The following is a 10,360-nucleotide window of genomic DNA, read 5'->3' on the forward strand; positions in this document are numbered from 1 at the left end:
TACTGCAGATATACTGTATGCAGAACATCTGTCAATACTGCAGATATACTGTATTCAGAACATCTGTCAATACTGCAGATATACTGTATGCAGAACATCTGTCAATACTGCAGATATACTGTATGCAGAACATCTGTCAATACTGCAGATATACTGTATGCAGAACATCTGTCAATACTGCAGATATACTGTATGCAGAACATCTGTCAATACTGCAGATATACTGTATGCAGAACATCTGTCAATACTGCAGATATACTGTATGCAGAACATCTGTCAATACTGCAGATATACAGTATACAGAACATCTGTCAATACTGCAGATATACTGTATGCAGAACATCTGTCAATACTGCAGATATACTGTATGCAGAACATCTGTCAATACTGCAGATATACTGTATGCAGAACATCTGTCAATACTGCAGATATACTGTATGCAGAACATCTGTCAATACTGCAGATATACAGTATACAGAACATCTGTCAATACTGCAGATATACTGTATGCAGAACATCTGTCAATACTGCAGATATACTGTATGCAGAACATCTGTCAATACTGCAGATATACAGTATACAGAACATCTGTCAATACTGCAGATATACTGTATGCAGAACATCTGTCAATACTGCAGATATACTGTATGCAGAACATCTGTCAATACTGCAGATATACTGTATGCAGAACATCTGTCAATACTGCAGATATACAGTATACAGAACATCTGTCAATACTGCAGATATACTGTATGCAGAACATCTGTCAATACTGCAGATATACTGTATGCAGAACATCTGTCAATACTGCAGATATACTGTATGCAGAACATCTGTCAATACTGCAGATATACTGTATGCAGAACATCTGTCAATACTGCAGATATACAGTATACAGAACATCTGTCAATACTGCAGATATACTGTATGCAGAACATCTGTCAATACTGCAGATATACTGTATTCAGAACATCTGTCAATACTGCAGATATACTGTATGCAGAACATCTGTCAATACTGCAGATATACAGTATACAGAACATCTGTCAATACTGCAGATATACTGTATGCAGAACATCTGTCAATACTGCAGATATACTGTATGCAGAACATCTGTCAATACTGCAGAACTAGAGAGACATACAGTATGTACAAAATCCATTGCATATAAGATGACAGAAAAAAATGATTGATCTTGAGTGAATCTGGGACCGTATTCATGAGCTGATCTACACTGAACAGAAATATAAAGGCAACATGTAAAGTGTTGGTTCCATGTTTCATGAGCTGAAATTCAAAATCCTAGCAAATTTTCCAAACGCACAAAAAGCGTATTTCTCTCAAATTTTGCACATAAATTGTTCACATCCCTGTTAGTGAGCATTTCTCCGTTGCCAAGATAATCCATCCACCTGTGACAGGTGTGGCATATCAAGAAGCTGATTAAACAGCATGATCATTGCACAGGTGCACCGTGGACGATTAAAGGCCACTTTAAAATGATCAGTTTTGTCACACAACACAATGTCGCAGATGCCTCAAGTTGTCAGGGTGAGTACAATTGGCATGCAGACTGTAGGAATGTCCACCAGAGCTGTTGCCAGAGAGCTGAATGTTCATGTCTCTACCATAAGCCGCCTCCAACGTAGTTTTAGAGAATTTGGCAGTACGTCCAACCGGCCTCACAACTGCAGACCACGTGTAACCACACCAGCCCAGTACATCCACATCCAGCTTCTTCATCTGCAGGATCGTGTGAAAGGGGGTGCTGAGGAGTATTTTTGTCTGTAATGAAGTCCTTTGTGGGGAAAAACTCATTCCGATTGGCTTGGCCTGGCTGCCAAGTGGGTGGGCCTATGCCCTCCAAGGCCCACCCATAGCTGCACCCCTGCCCAGTCATGTGAAATCCATAGATTAAGGCCTAATGAATTTATTTCAATTGACTGATTTCCTTATATGAACTGTAACTCAGTAAAATCTTTGAAATTGTTGCATGTTGCATTTATATTTTTGTTCAGTATAGAATCAGATTCCATCTATCCATTAATTTTATAATCCAAAAGGCAAAACTGGTCCTAGATCAGGATTCCTTCTCTAAGACGCTTTATGAATATGGGCCCTGACATATACTGTTTCCTTATGGCACATTTCTGGTGAAAAGCTTGGTCTGCGCCACATGTCAGGGCCAAGTTAAATGGCCCAGCCACGGCACTAGTAGATCTATTTCTGAATTGTTACATTCCTTTCTTTTCTAAACACACTGCTTCTGACACCATCAGTAAAACAGTTCACACAGTCCTTCTAAATCCTCAGGTTATTTCAGTCTTCACTCGGCTGGCTGTTTCCTTCCTCAAGACCACAAGTGAAACACACTCTGTTCCAGCTCTTCATAGTTGCGTCCCAAATGGCACCCTATTCCCTTTATAGTGCACTACTTTTGAACAGGAGCCACAGGGCTCCCACAGGGCTCTGGTCTAAAGTAGTCCACTATATAGGGAATAGGGTGTCATTTGTCAATCACAGTAAAGCAACATATGACAGTGTAAAGAGGTCAATAGTCTAGATATGAGTTTCCACTCACTCTGCACTGCATAGAATTCACTGTACAGAATTCACTGCACAGAACTCACTGCACAGAACTCACTGCTCAGAACTCACTGCTCAGAACTCACTGCTCAGAACTCACTGCTCAGAACTCACTGCTCAGAACTCACTGCTCAGAACTCACTGCGCAGAACTCACTGCGCAGAACTCACTGCGCAGAACTCACTGCGCAGAACTCACTAACTCACTGCGCAGAACTCACTGCGCAGAACTCACTGCACATAACTCACTGCACAGAACTCAATGTATGGCCTTCAGAAAGTATTCATACCCCTTGACGTATTCGACATGTTGTTGTGTTAGAGCCTGAATTAAAAATGGATTAAATAAAACATGCTCTCACCCATCTGCACACAATATCCAATGATGACAAAGTGAAACATGTTTTTAGAATTTGTTACTAACTTATCAACCAAAAAAATGTATATATATATATATATATATATATCTCATTTACATATGTATTCATACCCCTTTCCTGTGACAATCCAAATTGAGCTCAAGGTGCATTCAATATCCTTTGATCATCTTTGAGATGTCACTACAACTTGATTGGAGTCCACCTGTGGCCAATTCAATTGTTTGAACATGATTTAGAAAGAAACACACCTGACTATATAAGGTCCCACAGTTGACAGTGGAAACTATACCATGAAGTCCAAGGAACTGTCCGTAGATCTCTGATCTCAATTGTGATGAGGCATATATCTGGGGAAGAGTATAAAACAATTTCAAGAGTGTTGAAAGTTTCCAAGAGCACAGTGGTCTTCATCATCGGGAAGTTGAAAAAATATGGAACAACCCAGACTCTAGAGCTGCCTGTCTGACCTAACTGTCTAGAGCTGCCTGTCTGACCTAACTGTCTAGAGCTGCCTGTCTGACCTAACTGTCTAGAGCTGCCTGTCTGACCTAACTGTCTAGAGCTGCCTGTCTGACCTAACTGTCTAGAGCTGCCTGTCTGACCTAACTGTCTAGAGCTGCCTGTCTGACATAACTGAGCAACCAGGCAAGAAGGACCTTGGTCAGGGAGGAGACCAAGAACCCAATGACCACTCTGACAAAACTGCAGAGTTCCTTGGCTGAGATGGGAGAACCTACCAGAAGGACAACAGTCTCTACAGCGCTTCACCAATCTGGGCTTTATGGAAGAGTGGTCAGATGGAAGCCACTCCTGAGAAAATGGCACATGACAGCACGCCTGGAGTTTGCAAAAAGGCCCATGAAAGACTGAGCATAAGGCAAAATATTCTGTGGTCTGACAAAAATGTAACTCTTTGGCCTGAATACAAAGCACTATGTTTGGACAAAACCAGGCATAGCTCATCACCCTTCTAACACCATCCCGACTGTGAAGCATGGTGGTGGCAGCATCATGCTATGGGGAGGCTTTTCAGCGGCAGGGACTGGGAGACTGGTAAGGATAGAGGAAAATATAGGAAAAAAATACAGGAAGATCCTATATGAGAACCTGTTTCAGAGTGCAAACGACCTTAGACTGGGGGTGAAGATTTACATTCCAATAGGACAATGACTGCAAGCATAGAGCCAAAGCAATGCAGGAATGGCTTCAGAACAAGAATGTGAAAGTATTTGAGTGGCCCAGCCAAAGCCCAAACTTGAATCCCATTGAAAATCTGTGGAAAGACTTGAAGATTGCTGATCACCGACGCTCAACCATCTAATTTAACAGATTTGAGAAAATCAGCAAGGAAGAATGAGAGAAAATCTCAAAATCCAGACGTGCAAAGCTGATACAGACATACACAAGACGACTTAAAGCTTTAATCTCCGCCAAAGGTGTATCAGGTGTGAATACTTATGTAAATGAGATTTCTGTGTTTCATTTTCAATACATTTGTCATTATAGGGTATTGTGTGTAGATGGGTGAGGAAAAATATGCATTTAATCCATTTTGAATTCAGGCTGTAATACAACATGTGGAATAAGTCAAGGGATATGAATACTTTCTGAAGGCACTGTAACTCAGTGTATAAAACTCACTGTATAAAACTCATTGTATAAAACTCATTGTATAAAACTCATTGTATAAAACTCATTGTATAAAACTCATTGTACAAAACTCATTGTACAACACTCACTGTACAACACTCACTGTACAACACTCATTGTACAACACTCACTGTACAACACTCACTGTACAACACTCACTGTACAACACTCACTGTACAACACTCACTGTATAGAACTCACTCTATAGAACTCTCTATAGAACTCACTCTATAGAACTCATTGAACAGAACTCACTGTACAGAACTCACTGTACAGAACTCACTGTATAACCCCTCTTTTACGCTGCTGCTACTCTCTGTTTATCTTATATGCATAGTCACTTTAACTATACATTCATGTACATACTACCTCAATTGGCCCGACCAACCAGTGCTCCCGCACATTGGCTAACCGGGCTATCTGCATTGTGTCCCACCACCCACCAACCCCTCTTTTACGCTACTGCTACTCTCTGTTCATCATATATGCATAGTCACTTTAACCATATCTACATGTACATACTACCTCAATAAACCTGACTAACCGGTGTCTGTATATAGCCTTGCTACTGTTATTTTCAAATGTCTTTTTACTGTTGTTCTATTTCTTTACTTACCTACAAACACACACACACACACACCTTTTTTTTCACACTATTGGTTAGAGCCTGTAAGGAAGCATTTCACTGTAAGGTCTACACCTGTTGTATTTGGCACACGTGACAAATAAACTTTGATTTGATTTGATTAGAAGTCATTGAACAGAACTCATTGTATAAAATTCAGTGCTCTTGAACGTGAAGAGACAAATTCCTGTAAAAGGCCAAATAAATGAAGTGAACTGAACTAATAACTGAATACACAGAACTGAACAGAGAATGGTATCTTGTGACATGATTATTATGGTGCTTGCTTCTCCATACAGGAACTGTATAATCAAATGGCTACCCCCCCACTCATCAAAACGCTGCTACTCCCTGCTGTCATCTATGCATAGACACTTTAATAACTCTACCTACATGTACATATTACCTCAACTAACCGGTGCCCCCGCACATTGACTCTGTACCGGTACCCCCTGCATATAGCCTCCACATTGACTCTGTACTGGTACCCCTGTATATAGCCTCCACATTGACTCTGTACTGGTACCCCCTGTATATAGCCTCCACATTGACTCTGTACCGGTACCCCCTGTATATAGCCTCCACATTGACTCTGTACTGGTACCCCCTGTATATAGCCTCCACATTGACTCTGTACCGGTACCCCCTGTATATAGCCTCCACATTGACTCTGTACCGGTACCCCCTGTATATAGCCTCCACATTGACTCTGTACCGGTACCTCCTGTATATAGCCTCCACATTGACTCTGTACTGGTACCCCCTGTATATAGCCTCCACATTGACTCTGTACCGGTACCCCCTGTATATAGCCTCCACATTGACTCTGTACCGGTACCTCCTGTATATAGCCTCCACATTGACTCTGTACTGGTACCCCCTGTATATAGCCTCCACATTGACTCTGTACCGGTACCCCCTGTATATAGCCTCCACATTGACTCTGTACCGGTACCCCCTGTATATAGCCTCCACATTGACTCTGTACCGGTACCCCCTGTATATAGCCTCCACATTGACTCTGTACCGGTACCCCCTGTATATAGCCTCCACATTGACTCTGTACCGGTACCCCCTGTATATAGCCTCCACATTGACTCTGTACCGGTACCCCCCTGTATATAGCCTCCACATTGACTCTGTACCGGTACCCCCTGTATATAGCCTCCACATTGACTCTGTACCGGTACCCCCTGTATATAGCCTCCACATTGACTCTGTACCGGTACCCCCTGTATATAGCCTCCACATTGACTCTGTACCGGTACCCCCTGTATATAGCCTCCACATTGACTCTGTACCAATACCCCCTGTATATAGCCTCCACATTGACTCTGTACCGGTACCCCCTGTATATAGCCTCCACATTGACTCTGTACCGGTACCCCCTGTATATAGCCTCCACATTGACTCTGTACCGGTACCCCCTGTATATAGCCTTCACATTGACTCTGTACTGGTACCCCCTGTATATAGCCTCCACATTGACTCTGTACCGGTACCCCCTGTATATAGCCTCCACATTGACTCTGTACCGGTACCCCCTGTATATAGCCTCCACATTGACTCTGTACCGGTACCCCCTGTATATAGCCTCCACATTGACTCTGTATCGGTACCCCCTGTATATAGCCTCCACATTGACTCTGTACCGGTACCCCCTGTATATAGCCTCCACATTGACTCTGTACCGGTACCCCCTGTATATAGTCTCCACATTGACTCTGTACCGGTACCCCCTGTATATAGCCTCCACATTGACTCTGTACCGGTTCCCCCTGTATATAGCCTCCACATTGACTCTGTACCGGTACCCCCTGTATATAGCCTCCACATTGACTCTGTACCGGTACCCCCTGTATATAGCCTCCACATTGACTCTGTACCGGTACCCCCTGTATATAGCCTCCACATTGACTCTGTACCGGTACCCCCTGTATATAGCCTCCACATTGACTCTGTACCGGTTCCCCCTTTATATAGCCTCCACATTGACTCTGTACCGGTACCCCCTGTATATAGCCTCCACATTGACTCTGTATCGGTACCCCCTGTATATAGCCTCCACATTGACTCTGTACCGGTACCCCCTGTATATAGCCTCCACATTGACTCTGTACCGGTACCCCCTGTATATAGCCTCCACATTGACTCTGTACCGGTACCCCCTGTATATAACCTCCACATTGACTCTGTACCGGTACCCCCTGTATGTAACCTCCACATTGACTCTGTACCGGTACCCCCTGTATGTAACCTCCACATTGACTCTGTACCGGTACCCCCTGTATATAGCCTCCACATTGACTCTGTACCGGTACCCCCTGTATATAGCCTCCACATTGACTCTGTACCGGTACCCCCTGTATATAGCCTCACTATTGTTATTTTACTGCTGCTCTTTAATTACTTGTTACTTTTATTTCTTATTCTTATCCGTTATTTTTCTTATACTGCATTGTTGGTTCGGGGCTCGTAAGTAAGCATTTCACTGTGAGGTTTACGCCTGTTGTATTAGGTGCATATGACTAATACAATTTGATTTGATATTTATACACTGAATTCAATGAATAAGAGGAAGGTATTCCGGAACTACATGAATACCGTATACAGTAGTGTGCTTAGCACATTTCTCACCTGGTTGCATTGTTAAGAGCCTGAGAGAAGAGATTGTAGCCGGCTGGAGAGGGAGAGTGCTGCATGGAGTAGAACCAGGTAGCTGCAGCCTTCACAAAAGCATTGGCATCGTCTCCACCCAGAGAGTTGGACAGGGCTTCGTAGAACGCTGTTTTACTGGCAGCTCGCCCCTGGAGCTCCTCAAAGTTCTGTCGTCAGACATTAGGGGGGAAAAGTACAAGTTGGTGATATGAAACGTGGCTGAGCATAGTAATACTACTCAATACTAATATGATGTGAATGAGGACAAACCGCTAACATACTAGTCACTAGCTGAGTTGAACTAGGAGTCTACGCATTAGAATATGTCCTACACTCTATGAAAAACAAAGACTCATATTCCCCAATTCCATCCTGAAGCATGGGGAAAGCTTAATAAGCAGGTACACCTAAATAGATGGACGATACTAGAGGTGAATGTTCTCGCCATAGAAACACAAAGAACGTCTTTGAATTATAGGATCTCCGGTTCTCACCTTGATCCTCTTGGCCCTGCTGATGAGTCCATCCTCTGCGGAGGAGCCCAGCAGGAGGTCAGCTCTGTGGAAGCCTGCATTCATCAGGGCCATGGAGGGTTTCCCCTGGACAGAGACCCCATCCACCACTGGACCCCAAGCCTGCAGGGGCCCACTGACTGACAGCAACTGAAACAGATAACATAAAATAAGAGAGGGAAAAAAAACCCCGATGTTTTCGTCCCAAATAGCACTCTACTGCCTTTATAGCGCACTACTTCTGACCAGAGCCCTATGGGCCTTGGTCAAAAGTAGTGCACTAAACAGGGAATAGGGTGCCATTTGGGATACATACAGCCTATGCTACATCTGGGACTAGAAGGCTTCCTTCCTTAGTCTGGGTCTATAAGGCCAACAGTACCTCAGTCTGGGTCTATAAGGCCAAAAGTACCTTAGTCTGGGTCTATAAGGCCAACAGTACCTCAGTCTGGGTCTATAAGGCCAACAGTACCTTAGTCAGGGTCTATAAGGCCAACAGTACCTCAGTCTGGGTCTATAAGGCCAAAAGTACCTTAGTCTGGGTCTATAAGGCCAACAGTACCTCAGTCTGGGTCTATAAGGCCAACAGTACCTCAGTCTGGGTCTATAAGGCCAACAGTACCTCAGTCTGGGTCTATAAGGCCAACAGTACCTCAGTCTGGGTCTATAAGGCCTACAGTGCCTCAGTCTGGGTCTAAGGCCAACAGTACCTCAGTCTGGGTCTATAAGGCCAACAGTACCTCAGTCTGGGTCTATAAGGCCAACAGTACCTTAGTCTGGGTCTATAAGGCCAACAGTACCTCAGTCTGGGTCTATAAGGCCAAAAGTACCTTAGTCTGGGTCTATAAGGCCAACAGTACCTCAGTCTGGGTCTATAAGGCCAACAGTACCTCAGTCTGGGTCTATAAGGCCAACAGTACCTCAGTCTGGGTCTATAAGGCCTACAGTGCCTCAGTCTGGGTCTAAGGCCAACAGTACCTCAGTCTGGGTCTATAAGGCCAACAGTACCTCAGTCTGGGTCCTTGGTCTGGGTCTATAAGGCCAACAGTACCTTAGTCTGGGTCTGGGTCTATAAGGCCAACAGTACCTTAGTCTGGGTCTATAAGGCCAACAGTACCTTAGTCTGGGTCTATAAGGCCAACAGTACCTCAGTCTGTGTCTATAAGGCCAACAGTACCTCAGTCTGGGTCCTTGGTCTGGGTCTATAAGGCCAACAGTACCTCAGTCTGGGTCTATAAGGCCAACAGTACCTTAGTCTGGGCAGCGTTGAGGTCCTGTGCTGGAGCTGCTCTCAGGCAGGAGCCCAGCTGTTCTGGGTCAGAGGAGGGGGGACAGCCCAGCTCCCGGGCCAGAGCCTCAGCCTGCCCCTGGGCTTTGGATTCACTCAGCACTGAGGCAGGGGAGAACACAGAGCCACCCTGGAGAGAGAGAGAGAGAGAGAGAGAGAGGAGGGACAGAGTCAGAGAACCACTCAGCACTGAGGCAGGGGAGAACACAGAGCCACCCTGGAGAGAGAGAGAGAGAGAGAGGAGGGACAGAGTCAGAGAACCACTCAGCACCGAGGCAGGGGAGAACACAGAGCCACCCTGGAGAGAGAGAGAGAGGAGGGACAGAGTCAGAGAACCACTCAGCACTGAGGCAGGGGAGAACACAGAGCCACCCTGGAGAGAGAGAGAGAGAGAGAGAGAGAGAGGAGGGACAGAGTCAGAGAACCACTCAGCAACGAGGCAGGGGAGAACACAGAGCCACCCTGGAGAGAGAGAGAGAGGAGGGACAGAGTCAGAACCACTCAGCAACGAGGCAGGGGAGAACACAGAGCCACCCTGGGGGGAGGGAGAGAGAGAGAGGAGGGACAGAGTCAGAGAACCACTCAGCACCGAGGCAGGGGAGAACACAGAGCCACCCTGGGGGGAGGGAGAGAGAGAGAGAGAAAGAGAGAGAAAACCATTA

At 45.0% G+C, this 10,360-nt stretch overlaps 1 protein-coding gene across 1 annotated transcript in view; it reads right to left on the reverse strand.

Moving 5' to 3' along the window:
• LOC115187708 (thyroglobulin-like) overlaps positions 1-10,360 on the reverse strand; it is a 37,843-nt gene that overhangs the window by 6,311 nt on the left and 21,172 nt on the right. Inside the window, exons 11-13 of the mRNA XM_029746703.1 lie at positions 9,661-9,828; positions 8,393-8,560; positions 7,878-8,065 (exon numbers count right to left, since the gene is read on the reverse strand). Coding sequence (XP_029602563.1) covers positions 7,878-8,065; positions 8,393-8,560; positions 9,661-9,828 — 524 coding nt within the window. The remainder of the gene's footprint in view (positions 1-7,877; positions 8,066-8,392; positions 8,561-9,660; positions 9,829-10,360) is intronic.

Source organism: Salmo trutta, unplaced genomic scaffold (assembly GCF_901001165.1).
Source record: "Salmo trutta unplaced genomic scaffold, fSalTru1.1, whole genome shotgun sequence".
Taxonomy (NCBI): domain Eukaryota; kingdom Metazoa; phylum Chordata; class Actinopteri; order Salmoniformes; family Salmonidae; genus Salmo; species Salmo trutta.